The sequence below is a fragment of the Dermochelys coriacea genome, chromosome 21 (genome assembly GCF_009764565.3).
Source record: "Dermochelys coriacea isolate rDerCor1 chromosome 21, rDerCor1.pri.v4, whole genome shotgun sequence".
NCBI lineage: Eukaryota > Metazoa > Chordata > Testudines > Dermochelyidae > Dermochelys > Dermochelys coriacea.
In genome coordinates this window covers 1,283,134-1,301,399 of record NC_050088.1, presented here as the reverse complement: position 1 = coordinate 1,301,399, position 18,266 = coordinate 1,283,134, and the positions used below count along the sequence as shown (strand labels likewise).

The following is an 18,266-nucleotide window of genomic DNA, read 5'->3' as shown; positions in this document are numbered from 1 at the left end:
CGCACATTTAAATGGCCCGAGCGCCAGCAGCCAACGCGCAGGCGCCGCGTGACGCCTCATGGGAACTGTAGTTCCACCTGCAACATCGGGCCATGACGTCCTAGTCTCCAAGCGCATGCGTAAACGCAGAGCCTGCTGGGAAAATTGTTTGGGTTGGGGTTCCAGGAGGGAGAAGCGTGCGGCGAGTCACGCAGGCTGACCCAGTCACGTGGGCTCCTGGGGAGCCCAACGGTCATAACGGTCCAAACACCCGAAAGAGGTGAGGCGCGTGCGCCGCCCCCATGGCTGTGATGCAATCCGGGACCCAGAGTATCCGCTCCCCTTCGGGCCGGCCTCCAACCCCACACGCCTTCCCCTCCGGCCTAGCCTAGGCCGCCCTCCTCAGAACCGCCGGGCGCTCCCGCTTCCGCCCCGGCCCGCTCACAGCCAGCCCCACCCACGCTGCCGCGAGCCAAGGGGCGCCGCAAGGGCCAGGCCTGTTCCTGTAAATGTAGGTGAAAGTGGAGCAGGGAGGATGGGAGGGGGTCCAGCTGTTCCGCACTGCAGGGAGAAGCGGTGCGTGTACACGGGTGCTGGCTGCAGCCGCCTGGGAACAGGGGTGTCACGGTACATTGCATCCCCCCGGGCTGAGAGCTGATGCCCAGGTCAGGTTTCGGCCTAGTTATCACTGAAAGTGCAGCAGGCCGCTGCCCGCACCCTGCTATTCAGTTGTGGGGGGGGGGGGGAGGTTGCAGCTCTCCTCACGCAGTGATTCCGTTCCCCTTAGGTCGCCCGTAGCGCCCCAGCCAATTTAATGTAAAAACTGTCTCTGGCCTTTAGCTTGATTCCCAGCTTAAACTTGCAGAAACTATTTTATTTACTAAAACGAATAGCCCAAAGACTGAAATACTTGGTCGCCATCCGACTGTTCAGTTAATCGCTAGAGGGGGCTCAAGAGTTTTCTCACATTAGAAAAGGCTTTAATTTAAATTATTGGAAGTTAAGAGAGTAAACCAAGAGGGGAGCAGAACACCCACACATTTATCTTAGCCAGTGCAACCACACAGTTGCTTAAGAGAAAAAAAAAGCGTTTATCTGATGCTACACAGGATCTTTCTCCACCACTCAGGAGAAAATATATATATATACACCTTGAGACGCAGCATGCTATGCCGTACAGGTGCCATTACCCCCACACAGTCACAAAGCAGAATACAGAGTATTGTAGAGATGCAAATCAGTTACAGTACCTTATTTGGGCTGGAGCCGCTGAGTTTGGCAAGTCTACTGTAACTTTTGTCAAGGCATTTTAATTGGATTGTAAACTCGTTGGGATAGAAACTCCCCCTTTGTCTCTCATACAGTGGTAGTCGTGCTAACAGCACTTAAAAACCACAAGGTGGTGATTATCTTACTATGTACATGAGTCTGTTATGTTATGAAGAGCATGGGAACTCAGAACATAGTCAAAAGAGAACAGATATCAGTCTCCTGCCCTGTCAGTCTAACTTGGCACCTTAGCTGTTTAAAACATATACAGTAAATGTTGTTTTGGCCATATTACCCTAAACTTTGCATCCCCCCTCTGGCTTCCCTCTCTCTCTATCACACAACACAGGTTTCAGAGTAGCAGCCGTGTTAGTCTGTATTCGCAAAAAGAAAAGGAGTACTTGTGGCACCTTAGAGACTAACAAATTTATTAGAGCATAAGCTTTCGTGAGCTATGAAGTGAGCTGTAGCTCACGAAAGCTTATGCTCTAATAAATTTGTTAGTCTCTAAGGTGCCACAAGTACTCCTTTTCTTATCACACAACAGTTACATGTATGCACTTTCAGGATTTGTCTATCCCCACCCTATCTATCATCTCTACTAATACTGATGTGTCGATTCCTGCCTCCCAATGATGCCAGCCTCCATTGCCTTGCCTACTTGTTAAATTTTAAAGCAAGCATCTTTGTGCTTACTTCTATGTTGCCCTTTGTGCTTCGGAGGAGCTCTCCAAACTAGCTATCTCATAATCCTTTAAATTCCCCCCTAAAACTCTCCTTTGCCATCATGTCTGTGAAAGACTTGACAGCTATTAGGCCCATTATGCTACAAGTACTGTTTTATTGTTTCCTTGTAATCCTCCATTTGTCTGTATCCAGCTGTTGTCTCTTGTATTAGATATGGGCATCTTTCATCATTGGGGAAGGAATCATATTATTGTCTTGTGTTTGTACAGTGTCTAGCAGTGCACTGTGGGGTCCTGGTCCATGACTAGGGATCCTAGGCGCTACAATTATAAAAATAACTTCTATGGGAATAAGAGGTTCTATCCTATGAACACAAATGAAAAATGAAGATTTGATTTTCTGTAGAGGCCTATCGACATTACAGCAAAAATGAAGGGATACAATTACAAAACACTGAATATTTGTAAAATTTGGATGGGACTTAATTTGGTTATATAAGCAGGCTAAGGCCTTGCAATGTCCATGACTATGTGTAACTAATGTAATTGACTCAGTCGTGTTTGTGATACAAGTGAGCCCTTAATCTGTTTGGTTACTCACATTTTTGCTTTCATGTAGATGGCACTCCCTATCCATATGACTTTAATACTAGTAATGGGAGTGTAGCTATTGGCACTTCAATAAACATTAAATTATACTTTATTTTTTATTTATACAGTTCCAGCAATGGTGCAAGGCACTCTAAAGATAAGCATGCAATATTCAGTGCTCTTTAAACTTGTAAAAAAAATAAAAAATAAAAACTGGTATGCTGGATAAATAAACTTTATTTTGTATAGCATCTTTCATACACATCATAAAATGTTCATAGATTCAATACTCCACTGAGATTTGATGTCATACTTCTAGTTATTACTTTGTCAATATTTTTAAAATTAAAAGGCTAGCTGTCAATTTAATTCCACTTACATCCAAACTGCCTGTGGTTGTAGCATACACTTTCAGCTGGTAAAGAGTAAGCTCTTCTCTGTGGAAAGGTGCAAAACAAAGGATACAATTTAGTTCAGTGGCATTAGCACTTTGGAGATAACTAGGGAATACATACAGTGAGTTGATCATAAATTAGACACATGGTTTCAGTAATTTTTGCTATATTAGAAAATAGTTGATTTTGAAAAAAAAAAATGCTACAGGTACTTTTAGGGCTATATACTCAGCATTTGATCCACAAAGCAACTTGATGTCAATGAGTTCTGTACATTCTGTTATTCATCACTGGGTTTTGCTGTGGACCAGAGATTGCATATGTGGCCCTAAAAATACCTGCAGTATGTGTTTCCAAAAATCAGCTTTTTTTTCCTGGAAGAGAGCAAAACATATTAATCTGACCCCATATATTAGCAAGAAAACAAGCTTTCCAATTTTAGGGGGGAAATGTTCAGGTTGGGGATTTAACTGCCAATTGTCAACATGGAACTTTATGTTGCATTGTTTAGGCAAGTTACAGACGCATTAAAATTTGCACCATGAAAGCCCAAACTATCATACACTTAAATTTTGCTTGATGTGGAATTTTTTCAATAGATTATGCCGTGTTTACACACGCGAATTTGGTTCCTATATGAACAGTCAGCATCTTAGTCTTCCTTTTTGGATGGAAACTTAGAAAGACAAATTATCTGATTAATTCAAATAGAAATAATCTGATGAAGTGAGCTATAGCTCACGAAAGCTTATGCTCAAATAAATTTGTTAGTCTCTAAAGTGCTACCAGTCCTCCTTTTCTTTTTGCAAATACAGACTAACACGGCTGCTACTCTGAAATCAATGTTAATATAATCATTAAGAAAATAGATGAGTTCTGAAATCTGAGAGCCTGATTCTCACTTAGACCCTGAATCTACAAACAGTTAAGCACATGCATAACTTTAATTATGACTACACATATGAGTAAAATTATGCATGTGCTTAAGTGATGGGAGGCTCTGGACCATCATTTTACAGTGGTGTCACTTGACTGACTTAATTGGGACTTACTACTGTGACAGGAGAATCGGGTCCGTTGTCATAATAAATAAACTGTAAAGAAAGGATATAAATTCTCCAAAAAAATTTTAGCCTGTTTTCAGAAACAGTTTTATAAGGAAAACATTTTTCCCTGAAATGTTTTTAGTTTACATCCAGATATGTTTTTAGTTTACATTAACTGGAAGGCTCAAGCAGCTTATGTGCATTTGTGCATCCCTCTTTATACAAAAATCATTTAGGAGAGCTTGTATGCTATTCTCTGGTCACAACTAGACTTTATACAGCGAAGATCATTTTTAGTGCTAATGTTCTGATAGCAATTCTGTAATGTGAAGAGCATGTGCAACATGTTGGAGGGATATGGCAAATCTGCAGTATTGCAAACCACATGCATCTGTAAAGTTGAATTAAATATTCCAAGATGGTGGAGGATTTCTTGGTCCTTTAGGTTTTGAAAATCGACTTGTAAAGCCTGGGAGCAAAAACAAAATATTACAAGAATACAGTAAATATACTACCTATATTTTATACATTGCTCATATAGTTCCATAAGAGATTTGTTTCTGAAGAGATTTGGGCTTTTACACAATATGCAGTATATTACTTTAGTTATGTTAATTGAATATAATGATATTAAACCAAGAAAGAATGATAATGTTTATATAAGACAACTCCTGCTACGCACATGCAGTTATATTACGGCACCTCATAAGCTAGAAACCGTGTCAGGATTTGACTTCATAAAGTCTGTGGTAATATTAAGTTTACTCAGCAAAAGTACTGTCAGGTCAATGATCTAATTCAATATGCTGTCTTCAACAATATCCAACATTCGGTGCTTTTGAAACATAAGTGCATGTAATTGTGTTATACTTTACTGTGGAAGGATGTTTCTTTCTGATCTCAGCTTGAGATCAGCATACGAGACATCACAATTGATAGCTCTTAATTTTAATCTAGCTAGTGAGACTGGATGCCATTTTCACATGAATGTTCAAATTCTTTTCAATCTTGAAAATCTATGTGGTTTTAAATAATATCCTGCGCTTGTGAGTTCCACAGATTAGCTGTAGCAACTCTTATCCTACAAATAATAGAATACAATAATACCATATCAGTATGTCTGCTAGCAAACAGGATAATTGAAACAAGCATATTAAGAGCATATCAATAGGATTATGCCAACATCCTGTAGCTTTTGCTGGTCCATCAGTTACATGACATTAGGCAGCAGCCACTTTCATTAGCCTTTCAATGTGGAAGAGTTAAATTGTATCTTCTGCTGCCTCTTTTGCCACATTTATCTTGTGCAACATTTTGCCACAGAGCAGCCAAATGTTCATTGTATGTGCACCCTGTGTGTTGATACACAAGTAATATTTATGTAACAGGGTTTCTAGTCTGTCTAATTTTATCTTTATATAAGGCATAAGTAGTTTATGAATAAGTAATATCTATATTAAAAATAAACTATTTTAAAATTATTAAGTTATAAGGTCACTTCAGCTTTAAACAAATCTGTAGTCTTAATTTTTATGCATACGCATGTGCAATAAAATGACACGGACCACCAGGCAATTGCTGCAGGGCCTGGCAAAAAGTGTTTGCAATCATAATTAAGGCACATGTTAAAATTACTTTTGCATCTTACACTTACGCACCCATTTGGTGATTTATGTCACTTTCCTTGCCCTAGCTAGTAGCTGGGTTCCATATCTCTATCTAGTCTGTTAAAAGTCTTTGTAGTTAACATAGCAAAAAGTCCAAATAGAAAGGAATGATGTGAAGAACATACCGAAGCTCAGGAAAGAGCTGGAGTGGTTTGACTGGGCAGATTCTGGTGGTTTTGCCAGTGAAGATGGGCTACAGATGTCTGAAAACACATAAGAAAACCTTAGCAGCAGATGGCCACTTTAATTGCCTAAAAATGTTAGATATCAGAGACAAATAAACACCTTCTCACCTTCTGTGAGGGGAGGCTACATGCAGATTTTGTACTTTAACACGAGAGGTAATCTCTGTAATATACAAGCTCTATGGGCATGCATGAATAATGAAGATGTCATAGTCCAATACACTGGGCTCTTGTTTGCTCAGAGTCAGTTTAAAATTTTAAGCAATCCAAGTTTTAAAACAAGTCGTTTTAATTTCAGTGACTCAGTATGGAGTTAAAGTGATCATATAATCTTAGAGAGAAATTTCTTATTAACTTATGAAACAAGTGAGGGAGTTGCATTCCATGCAAGATCCAAGACAGAGGCAAATGTGACTGTATGCCGTCTTCGCTTTTCCTTACCCCCACCCAGTCATGGGGCCAATTTAGCCTACGGCATAATCTACTGTAGCCTCGAGTTTGCTCTAATTTGCATCCACTACAACAGTCTCCCAGGCTGGTATGCCATCTCATAATTCCTAGAGTACCTCAGCGTTCAGGCCACCACCCCAACATGCCTCCTACTCTGGAGCTAGGATGGGGCAATGACATAGAACTGAATCCTCTGGCTGTATGCCACTTGGGAATACCCCTGTGCTGGAGGAAATCCACAACCAGTTTGTTAAGGCAGTTTTTCACCTGCTTTGTGCTACTAGAGTGATGGAAAGCAAATGGAACAGGGACCAGGATCTGGACTAGGAGTGCCCATCATAATGGGATAACATAGCATTGTGAATGACAGACTGTCTTGGCAGCTGCAGTTAGAGAACTGTCCATCATAACCAGTGCTCAGTAAGAGAATATCCCTGTGGATATGGAGCCTGATCTTGCAGAACCTTACTTACACAAGCTGTCACATTGTTTTTGATAGAATTACTTTTGGAGGAATAGTATATGATCAGACCCTACTCCAGTCCTCCAAATGGTGGCAAATGAACTGATAATATAAATACTAATAATACTCTTAATTCTGCTACAGGTAAATGCTTTGCTATTACATTAAATCAACACATTTGTTTTACAATATGTTTTTGGCTGTGACTAATTTAAAAGTAGATGGATCAAATGTTAGGATGCCTGCAGTTTTAGGTAACACTTTTCATATGACAGTACCTCAGAATGCATGGGAAAGGCTGGGCAAAACAAGTCAAAAGATTGATTAATTTCTATGCACAGGAAGTGGGATGACAGGCCAACGCAGATTTCATATACACTAGCAACCTTGATCTTGAGTGAGCCCATTAGCAATAATGGCTCCATTGAGACATATAGATCTTTAAGTAATTCAGTCTGTTAAGTGCGTTGAGATGTCCAAAAGAAAGGTATTAAAGAAGAGCAACAGATTATTCATCCAATTAATTGGTGAGTACCCTCAGCTCCAATCAAGAGCAATAGGAATAAAGGAGCCTCGGCATCTTGCCGGTTCAGGTCCTAAAAAAGTAACAGATCTGTTTGCTACATTACATACACCCCACTAGACAGAAAGACTTGTTGATGATAAGAGACTTACTCTTTTTCATGTTACGTAAAATTTTCAAGCTCTGTAAAAAAAAAAAAAAAAAAAGTTTTTAAATTAAAGATTTTGTTGTCGAGAGAACCATTTGCATCAAGCTGGAGATCAGTGCCTACTGGTGAAGAGAATTCACTGCTGAACCACCATGCAAAATAGCATGCATATATCATGTCACAAGAGCAGAATCCTGCAGTTTCCTTTGTTTGCCGGCTTACCTCAGCCAAAATGAAAACTTCCCAGAGTGTACAGTTAGAGCTGTTCAAGCTATACTTTTCTCAATAACTCTTCCCTGCAGCAAACACATTCAAAGGCTAAATGAGGGCCTTCCCTAGACTAGCACCTGAGATGGGGATTGTTGAGGAGTGGAGTCTGTCCCTTAACTGGGAGTTGAGGCCCTAGGTGAGCAGCTTTTCTGAGAAGAGTTGGCATGGTACATGGAGAATTGATCGCAGTTAGGCAGCCAGTTACATAGCTCGACAGAGATTGCTTTTGTTCCTGTTGTGCAACTGTGAATCTTTTCTTCTTTCCTGCAGCTCTGTTTGCAGTGTCACCACAGAATATACTGCCTGAACACATTCTCTTGTCATAAATACAAGCAGTCTCAAACCCAGGACTCTTTTTCTCCTGTCATCTACATGAGGTTAGTGATAAAACAACAGCTACCGCTGCTAGAAAGCTGGAGCTGTCTTTCCTTCCTTTTTCTCTCTCAGATATCTTTACCTTACTCCTCTTGAAGCATTTCACAGACTCTTTTGATGACTCTTCAGAAGCTTTATTTCCCGCGTCCCCAGGGTTGCTAGTGGAAGTCCTCACAGTAGGTTGCAGACCTAGGAAAACAACACACAGCAAAACATTTCCAGAAGACCACATGCACATTCTCCTGCTTCATTTCTAAGCATTCTGTGCGTTATATTTACAGTCTCTTTATGCAGCAATTCTTGAAAGAGGTGGTTTTTTTTTTTATATGTTTTGCCATTTTGTTTGTAATCTGCCGAGCAAATCTCCTAGTTGCCATTTTTTTTTTACATCCATTATATTCTCCTAAGAGAAGTAGCGGAAGCACCATTATGTGGGATATTTAAAGGTAGACCAAGAATACACTGTGAAGTACAACTAGCAAGGAGTGGGGGACAGGGTATGATTAGAGAGGAACTCCAAGACTCTTCCATCTCTGATTTCTGGAATCGTCTTTATTCAGTTAGCTACAGGTTTTTCCAGAGAGGAGATTTTATTTGCTTGGATACCTGGTCTTGTTTCCTTCAGTTAATCCTTTAACTGAAATTATTGTGCTAAATCTCTGTTACAAGTGAAGAAGACATTACTACTTACTCTCCTCATTGGCAAGAAAGAATGACTCAGGGGTTCTTTCAGGAAGCGGAGGAGGGGAGGAAGAGCGATCCCGTTGTTTCTCTGAGATATCAAGTGTGACACAAGCAAGGGAAACAAAACAATACAGTTTATTAGCTTTTTTAAATCCTTTGTGACATGGTCAGACTGGTCAACTTGGGTATGACACATGACAACTTAAGAGGCATTGAAATGTAACAAAGACAAAGTACTTATATGTGAATTTCAAGGAGATGTATGAGACCAGCAATCATTAACACATTTATTTGCAGTAATAGAAATCAAGGATAGATGCTAAGTGTATTTGCTTGTGTTTATCTGTATCTTGTTAGAAGTTTAACAATGTAACCAGATTAGTTTGTAGATGCTAATTCCCTTTCATGTCTTAATTGCATTATATTCGGCATGCAGATGGTTCAGTAAACCTTAAGATCAAAGATGCAAGATAATGCAGGAAACTAATACTATTTACATTGTCTTCAGCTTAACTATCTATGCTATAATGAACTACTGGGTAATTGTTTTATGGAATGAATGCAACTGGTTTACCTGTGTATGCTTAGGAAATAGATTCGCTTCAGAGCAAAAGTCTGCACTGCCTATTATTCATTGGGGGAAGGTCTTGCTGTGACAATTGCTGTGAGGAGTCTTATCAGCTTGCTAAAGAACTATAAAGGAAGCTTCAGGCCTAATCCTTTTAATCTCAGTTCTGCTTAAACTTTAACAGGGAAGGTTTAAGCCATAAAACTGAGGTTTCCGGATTTACCTGGAAATTCTTATGGAAGAGCTTCAGCAGATGCTATACCTGGATTGTCAGCCTATTGGATTATAATCTTTTAAATTGATTCCAGAAAGACTTTTACAAATCAGCAGCCTTACCTTCTCTGCTATGAAACTGACCTAAGATCTTTACACATATTTGTATGTATATTGATCTTTTAACCTTTTGCATTTCTTTTCTTTTTATTATGAAGCCTTTAGTTTTAGTTACAAAAGGGTTGGCATCAGCATGATTATTAGGTAAGATCTGAGACTCTCAGAGTCTCTGAGACCTGGGAATCAATGTCCGGTCCTTTGGAACTGGTGAACCTCACATAATGGTTTCAGAGTAGCAGCCGTGTTAGTCTGTATTTGCAAAAAGAAAAGGAGTACTTGTGGCACCTTAGAGACTAACAAATTTATTAGAGCATAAGCTTTCGTGAGCTACAGCTCACTTCATCGGATGCATTAAAGCTTATGCTCTAATAAATTTGTTAGTCTCTAAGGTGCCACAAGTACTCCTTTTCTTTTCACATAATGGTGAATCAGGTTTTCAGTAACCACTCACTCACTGTATTAGACTTAACTATCTGGATGGAAGTCAAGGGCGAGAATGCTTAAAAGGGACTATTTGGCTTCTTGGTGACCAACATGTTATTATAGAAGCTGTTTTGTTACTGGCTTGGTGAATCTAATTATAGAATAAACTGCCAGTTTTGATGATTGTGTGCCCTATTCCTTGCAGTCTGCCTTGAGTGTAGCATTCTCAGTGTGGCTTATCCAGTCCAGTTCCCGTATCAGCTTGCTGAGCTGGACTGGGCTGACATCCCCTGTGGTGACCACAGTAATGCAATCAGTATAAATCTACAATCCTTCCCAAGAGAATTTCCAAGTGCCCATTCCCAAGAGAATGGCAGAGAATGTTCCCAAGGCAATAAACACTCTGAGAAGGAAACAATGACAACTGGTTTGCCTGATAAGACTGAAAGAAACAGTAGCACAAAAGGATACCAGGTGATTAGGAGATATAAAAAACTAACACTAGCTTGGTTGATGCACTAGTTCGTCATGTGTACAACAAAGTTGTTCCTCTGGGCATGGAGCCTAGGGACTTTTACAAAGTACAGTTTGGTACAGTTACAGTACACTATTGAGTTAACTACCAAACAGACAGAAATCTCAATGGACTCAGTGACCGTAACATCAAGATAAACTGTACCTGAGCTGGAGCTCCGGAGCTTCACACTCTGGAAACAAACAAAAAAGGAAAATACTTGAAATTCCAAAAGCCAAATGCGAATCTTTATATTGTGAGCACGTAGGCAATGAACAGGAAATGATGTTACAAGCACTGAAACACCCACATACATACACCTCCTACTAATGTAATGGAAGATGAGTTCTATATTTCTTATATTCTTGTTATTAATTGAATCTTTGTTTCAGAGGAAGGATGATCTTGTGGTTAAGACACTGGCTGGGGGGTTCAATTCATGGTTCTTCTGCAGTCTCCCTGTGTGACCCTAGGCAAGTCACTAACTCTGTCGGTCTCTGGTCCTCATCTCTAAAATGGGGGCAACAATATTTTCCCATCTCATATGGGAGCTGAGAGAATAAATTCATTCATGGTTGGAAAGGACTCAAGCCTGGTCTACACTTCAAACTTAGGTTGACATAGCTATGGCACTTGGGTAGGAAAAATCCACATGCCCGAGCACCATAGCTATGCAGACCTAACCCCCAGTGTAGATGCAGCTAGGTCGATGGAAGAATGCTTCCATTGACTTAGCTACTGTTGCATGGAGAGGTAGAATTCCTACAGCAATGGAAAAACCTCTTCTGCCGCTGTAGCACCTGTGCCTCAGATGCTACTGTGAAGGGGACACCCATGGGTGGTGGCTGGAACCCCCCTTCAGGGAGGCTAGCCCCCAGCTTCGCCCCTTCTGCCCCTGCGCCCTTCCCCCCTGTGGCCAGAACCCCGAGACCCCTGATCTCCTCTGCAGCTAGAGCCCCGAGAAGCCCAGAGCGCCTCCCCCCCTCCCCACATTGGCTGGAGAAACCACAGGCTGGCTGAAGCCCCGAGGCTCCCCACAACCTGCCTGGAGGTGCCTGGGCCAGCTGCAGCCACTCCACGCTTCTCCTCCCCAGACCCCAAGCTGCTCCAGGGAAAAGTATCTCTTCCCAAAGATGCTTTTGATATGCCCAATGCAGGTTCCAGGGTGGCTGAGGAGGTGCTATTTGCTACTCAACTTCCTGGGTTCATCAGTAATCTCTGGAGTCCAGGGAGATTACTGATGAACTCGAGAAGCTGAATAGCACATACTGCCTCCTCAGCCACCCCAGAACCTGCATGGAGCATAATAAAGCTAAAACTTTGCTGCCAAACCCCACAACCAGGGGTCTGGCGGCCACAGCAGTCTCCCCAGGCCTATTATACCAGCCACCCATGAGGGGACCCCATAAATACCAAGACAGATGTAAAACTGGCGGCTCGGGTCACTTATGTCATTAAATATCCTAGAGCACTTTTCACAAGGGGGTTAATTAATAGTAAAGTAAAAGTAAAAATTTCATCACATTCCACTTTCCTAAATTCCCCCTGCAGTTTCAGATAAGTTATTCTTCACTTGGCTACTATGCCACTCCAGAATTAGCTGCATTTCAGGGGTGAGTTAGTGACACCCATGTAGACACTTGAAGTGTGTGTTCATCTCAAGTTAGCTAACTCAAGATTAAGTCCTAGTGAAGACTAGGGAAATTGGTTGTTTTAACGCAAGTTAACAGGTTAAAGTAAATCCTAGGCTCCCCAGTTGTCTTTACCTTGACTTGTGAACTCATGTGAAAACTACTAGCTACTTTACCTTGTGTTATCTATCTCAAGTTAAAAACACACCTTTTTTCCTAGTGAAGATGCACTCTTGTAGAGAGCTTTGGGATCCTGCAGGAAGAATGGTGCTATATAAATGAACATTATTATTTTCAATAGGTTAGGCAGGTTCATCATTATTTATGCTTGTAATACAAAAGGGCAATCTCCAAATATTTGTTCGTAACTAAGTTTCCTCATTTCCTGATAGTCTTTGTTTACCACTTCACATCTATTGCATTACAGGTTGCTGCTGGGTATATTTTTAAACATCTTTCTATGTTAGCTGCATTAATATAGGATCCCAGTTCACTGCTTTCATGCTGATGGGATGGCTACACAGTGACTGAGTGACTCATGTCTCCCTCTGCACTGTCTCCTCTCCCCATCCCCGGTGAAACTCTGGAATATATTTTGGCCCTTATGATTGTAGGCATTAATGTGGGGGCTAGTGGTACTTCTGTTTTCTCTTAAACCACATTGGCTACTACCCTAGTAGTCTGTCATGACACCCTCAACTGAGATCACTTCTGAAGATTGAACTCTGAATCTGAAATCTGCAGTAGTTTAAGAAAAGCACATGCCATCCAGACTGGTGTATTTCTTGCAGAAGCAGGGAGCATTACATGGGGATCTGCATAGCAATATTGCTGTAGAAGAGATAAAAACATCACTTTAGTTACCTTACTTGGCCTCAGTCTTACTGAGTCATCAAATATCTTTGGCTGAGACACCCCACTCCATTCTGAAGAGGTTCCAATGTTTATATTTCTTGGTACAGGTTGGTGGTTTGACATTGCCAGTGGAGGTTGACCTGGAAAGAATTAAATGCAAGAGGGATTTTTTTCACTTTCTGGGTACCCCAAGTAATTCGTTGTTGGATGCTGTGACTCAAGCATTGAGCAAATCATCAGAACTGTCACCTCAGCACTTCAGTATTTGCACTTACCAATTTCATTGGCCACAATAAAGGACTCTGGGGTTCGCTCAGGCAGAGGGGGAGGAACATCATCGTCTGGATCTGGAGAAGCTCCTAATTAAAGAAACAGGGACAGTTATTTGGATTTCTTTGGACAGTCCTACCATTACCACAATACACAACTAAGAAGGGTCTTTATAAAGCTGTGTAGCCTTGAGAACTGACACACCCAAGTCATTTAGTCCACCTCAAACATCTAATATAAACCAATTGTTGACAATCTATCTTCCACCAAGAAAAAAATCATCCCCGTTTTCCCAGGCTGTAAGGGATACCCCCATAAGCAATCCACAGAGCTTGAATCCCATCCATCTTGAGCCCTGGCTGCTGTTACCCAACCAGGCACCATAGATTGTGATCAAAATCTTCTAAAACTTTATTTTTAAAAATCTAGGTGTATTCCAATACGATTTCCACTTGCTCTAGATAATTATAAAACTGTGTGCCTGCTTTCACCTGTGTCAGCAACAGAACACCCATTGTGGAGCACGATCAGTTCCTATGCATGTTAACCTGCATAAACTTAAAATTAACATTGTTACTACTAGGTGGCAGTTGTGTTGGTAGCTACTCCAACCTAAACTCCAGTATAACATCTTCAGTCAGGGATTAGGGGTCTGAAATCCCACAGAAAGGGGGAGAATTTCCAATGATGGAGGGACCTCAGAGCACTTTTGACATTTGGGTCCTAAAGAGCCTGAACAGAGCAAAGATGGTTTTAGTTTTATTTATTTTTTTACTCCACACCTACAGCAATTCCAAAGTAACTGACAAATATTGTACTGATAGCATTGACTTGGACATGAAGAGAACAATCCTGTACCCAATGGAAACTGTGGAGTAAACTTCATGTGGGCAGAATGTAACTTTGCAGTCTTAAGTTCAGCCAGGACACCAGGAGTTAAATCCTGGCCCTATTTATCTCAGTGGGAGTTTTGCCACTGACTACAATAGAGCCAGTATTTTCCCCAGGGTTCCCATCCAGAATTCTTTCAGAAAGAGCTATGGAATCTTTAAATGACTGAGGGAAGGGATCCTTAGAGGAGTCACTAAAACCACTTCCGACAGCTCCCTTGTTTTTCCGTGGAGTGATCCAATCCAAGTACTAATCAAACCCAACCTTGGTTATCTTATATCTGCCGAGGTCACAGCTTGAGGTGACGTGGTAGCATAGAGCAGAAGTATTAGAGGGATTCTGATGGTCATGCTACCCCAGAAATTGATGGCAATTTCTATGGAAAACTGAGGCAGAATCAACAGTTTGAAGCCCAGTTCTACCCTCCACTCTATGGTTGTGGTTTCTACTGAAGTCAGAAGGAACATTTGAGTCCTTTGTCCAACTGACAGGTTTCAGAGTAGCAGCCGTGTTAGTCTGTATCCGCAAAAAGAAAAGGAGTACTTGTGGCACCTTAGAGACTAACAAATTTATTAGAGCATAAGCTTTCGTGAGCTACAGCTGAAGTGAAGTGAGCTGTAGCTCACGAAAGCTTATGCTCAATAAATTTGTTAGTCTCTAAGGTGCCACAAGTACTCCTTTTCTTTTTGTCCAACTGAGTGGGAGTTCTGGATTTGGAAACAGAACAGGCTGCAGGAAAGTCCTATGTGAATTTCAAAAAGGTATCACACACCACAGGGTAAGATCCCAGAATAAGTGAGCTCAGCTGGCAACAATGTCACACAGCTTTCTCTGCGAGGATGCCTGCCTACCATCCAGTGGGTGAACATGCTGGGACAGAGATGTTGTCACTGGAGGACTGGCATTGGTAGAATCCAAGGCCTGGATTGTGGAAGTTGCAGCAGGGAAAGAAAGGGAAACTGTTTCATACAGCTCTGAAAAGTAGTCAATAAACATCGGGGATCCTGGATCATCTGAAGAGAGTGAAGAAAAGTAAGGGTCTTCCGCCGAGCAACAATGTGAGGAAGGATGTGGGCCACTGCTCATGTGCCGCGGGGCAGCGTCTACTAGTCTGCTTGAATGGTTCAGTTCAACAGAAGAAAAGTCTGTCTGCCTCTTAACCTCAAAGCCCACAGAACTGCAGGAGTTTGGTAGCCAGGGGTCCAAAGAGGGTACTGCATCCCCTCCATCCAGTTCCCGGGTGTCTCTCTGTTGCAGTAACTCAAAGGGAGTTGATTTGGTTTGTATTAATGGGGCCTTGACACAAGGGTTTCCCCTACATGCAGCTGTAGATTTCAGGTTCAGAGGAAGCGCCTCAGAAACAATGCTGCTCAAGTCTAAGCTGTGATGTTTCTGGAGTGGTTCCCCAGACAGCAGAGTGTCCCATTTCACAGCGGCACCTGCATTCTTGCTGCTGCTGAAGTTCAAGGCCCCAGAAGAAAGGGCTTGTCTAATGGGAGGAACACTGTGCCCAGAGTTGTCATGTACTGTTGAGGGCCTACAGCTCGACGCATCAGTCAGTGATATTTCTCCTTGTACCATATGATCAGAACGTTGATGTAGCTCCTGTTCCCCTCGTGCTGAACTGCAATAAAGTACAATTATATGAGAGCAGAACTATTTACTGCTCAGAAATCCCCATTACTATATAAGCAGAGCTCCACTGTGTTTTAACCCCCATGTCCATACAAGAGCAAGTCCCCAACAGTCCTTGCCATGTTTTTAAGGGGAAGCTCATCCTGTACAGTGAGCCAACACAATGCTTGTGGACCAATGAAGTCATGATTGAGCCCTACTTTGAGGGCTTAAGGCATGAATAAGCCTATGCCAGCCCCTCTGCATGGGTGAGTTTTACCAAACAGCAAAGTAAGTGCTTTTCTAGTCAAAACAGAAGATGCAAATCAAAATCAATCTTCCTTCTAAAATATATTGAAAAAGAGACCCATATAAAATGGACATTTGGTACCTGAATCTTTGTAGGCAATTACCACGTCCCTGTCTCCTGAAAAAAGTCTCTATTTTTGTTTCAGTGTTTTGTGTGTGCTTATTATGACCATTCTCTATAGACACACACAGGATCTAAGTGCTAGAAGAACAGCCACATCGCCAGCTGATTACATAATGTTATTTCATCCTGGAATTGGAAGTCACTGGCACATGGCACTTGCACCATGTGTGTCTAGATTAGACCTGCCCTTACCAGCTTGGTAGTGTCAGAGAATAAGTTTCTTCCAGTGGGCTCAGAAGCGGCTGGAGTCTTAGATGGTTTGTTTGAATCTATTGAAAGAGAAGGTTAGCTCATATTGCAGCAAGACTGTCAAGGAAGCATGCAAGCAATACACAAGGTTTCATTTCACTTTGTTATTCCTGGTGATTGGCTCTGCCAACTACCTCTGCCTACCATTGATTGTTTGGAAATGGAAATGCAGGAACGGCAGAAATAGACACTGTCTTACTGGAAGATGCATTACACATGTTTTTACAAGAATCAGACTCTTCCCCAAAAAGTTTGCAATGTCTGTGCAGCTGGCTTCTAGGACCCACATGCTATCTGGCTACGTGGAAGTTGGTTTTGCTTTTGACACGTGCGCTCATCCCCTTCTTTTGGTAAAGTGTTTTCAAAGGACAGCGAGGTCTCTGCAACTGAGAAGATCTGGCCAAGAGCTATAAAACCACATCCGGACTCAAGTGTTTCTCTGCTTTCTGTCTCAACCTGGCCTCACATCTGCACCTAACCATGTGACTGTCCACAGCACAAGAGAAGGAAGCTGACTCCCACAATCTGCTCAACCAAGTCTGGCTGAGAAGTCTCTGCAAATACCAATTTATTACAGCATGTCAAACTCAGGTACATATTTTAAAGGATTCAGTTTGAAAGTTGGGCTTTATTGTGGAGTCAGTCTTAAGACCTTTGCTGAACATGCCAGATATTTTTCATTGTAAGCCCTATTTCCACCCCCTTGTAACTGAAGTTTCTCAGTCTGAGTCTGTTTAGAAATGCATTTTTTTTTTTTTTCAGAAAGTTTGCAGACAGCCAGACAAGCTATGTTTGAGGTGGAGGGCTCTAAGCAATTATAACAAAGAAAGGTCAGAATTAAGAAGTGTTTAACTCTGTTTGGGATGTTACAACTCAAATATGACTTGACCACACAATTTCAGACTCAGACACTTCATCCCACATCAGAACTAGTTCACAGGGCTTGAAAAGTTGTGGCTGAGGAATTTACATGTATGTTTTCACTGTACATTTTAGCCTCTCTTCTTCCAGGAGTTAGCTGTAATGGGCATTATCTAGCGCAGCTCGTATCTACTTTGTAGGGAGCAGAACCTTTTGTACGTCTTTGATTTGTGTTTTGTTCTCTTAAAGTAGATTTTTCTCAGGGGAATGTGGGATCTCTTTTATATTGTTAGATTCTAGTCAAAGCTATTGGAGATGAATTAAAGAAATGCAGGGCCCAAGCTTGGATTGACAGCTGCTGCTGCCTGTATGGCATCTCTCAAAGCAACATGTTAATACTAGCTTTTGCCTCTTATCGCATCATCCATCCCATTTGGCCAATGCTGCCAGTTTGACCGCCCACCTGTCCAATGAATATTCTGAAACTGTCATCTGAAACATGGACAGCCTTCCTGAACTAATCCATAAGGACACTACGCTCTGCTCCTTTTGATCCCTCCTCAAGACCCAGCTCTGCTGGGATGCCTACAATAAATCAGTCAGTCGAGGTTGACAGTTTGAGGAAAGTCAATACTTTATTCATTCATTATAATAAACAATTATACAAAAAAGCAAACGGAGCCCTCCTCTGCATCTTGCTACTGTAATAGGGATTGCATAATGAAGGGGAAGGCTGGGCTTGGGGTCAAGGCACTTGACTGGGATTCAGGAGATTTGGGTTCAATCTCTGGCTCAGACTTCCTGTATGACTGTAATCTTTCTGCCCTTGCAGAGGGTTAGTGAGGATGAATGCAATAACGTGCATGTGGTGCTCTCATACTACAGTTTTGGGG

General features: G+C 41.6%; 3 protein-coding genes across 9 annotated transcripts in view; 1 reads left to right on the top strand and 2 right to left on the bottom strand.

Annotated features, from left to right (window-relative positions):
- The window catches only part of RSBN1 (round spermatid basic protein 1), a 51,441-nt gene extending 51,309 nt beyond the window's left edge, over positions 1 to 132 (bottom strand). The window contains 1 exon segment of the mRNA XM_038379875.2: positions 2 to 132. Coding sequence (XP_038235803.2) covers positions 2 to 117 — 116 coding nt within the window. The 5' untranslated portion in view covers positions 118 to 132.
- LOC119846418 overlaps positions 115 to 18,266 on the top strand; it is a 45,559-nt gene continuing 27,407 nt past the window's right edge. Inside the window, exons 1-2 of one of the 2 annotated variants that reach the window (XM_043500326.1) lie at positions 115 to 259; positions 7,943 to 8,049. The gene's annotated coding sequence lies outside the window, so the exon portion shown is untranslated. Of the gene's footprint in view, positions 491 to 7,942; positions 8,050 to 18,266 lie in introns of both variants that reach the window. The other variant, XM_043500327.1, reaches the window with a different exon arrangement.
- Positions 3,759 to 18,266, bottom strand: part of PTPN22 (protein tyrosine phosphatase non-receptor type 22) — a 30,840-nt gene continuing 16,332 nt past the window's right edge. For 3 of the 6 annotated variants that reach the window (XM_043500318.1, XM_043500321.1, XM_043500322.1), the window contains 11 exons: positions 16,456 to 16,532; positions 15,047 to 15,840; positions 13,331 to 13,414; positions 13,065 to 13,195; positions 12,409 to 12,453; positions 10,735 to 10,762; positions 8,739 to 8,819; positions 8,130 to 8,236; positions 7,407 to 7,437; positions 5,759 to 5,836; positions 3,759 to 4,435 (listed from right to left, as the gene is read on the bottom strand). In XM_043500318.1, coding sequence (XP_043356253.1) covers positions 4,371 to 4,435; positions 5,759 to 5,836; positions 7,407 to 7,437; positions 8,130 to 8,236; positions 8,739 to 8,819; positions 10,735 to 10,762; positions 12,409 to 12,453; positions 13,065 to 13,195; positions 13,331 to 13,414; positions 15,047 to 15,840; positions 16,456 to 16,532 — 1,521 coding nt within the window. In that variant the 3' untranslated portion in view covers positions 3,759 to 4,370. Of the gene's footprint in view, positions 4,436 to 5,758; positions 5,837 to 7,406; positions 7,438 to 8,129; positions 8,237 to 8,738; positions 8,820 to 10,734; positions 10,790 to 12,408; positions 12,454 to 13,064; positions 13,196 to 13,330; positions 13,415 to 15,046; positions 15,841 to 16,455; positions 16,533 to 18,266 lie in introns of all 6 variants that reach the window. The other 3 variants (XM_038380064.2, XM_043500319.1, XM_043500320.1) reach the window with 3 other exon arrangements.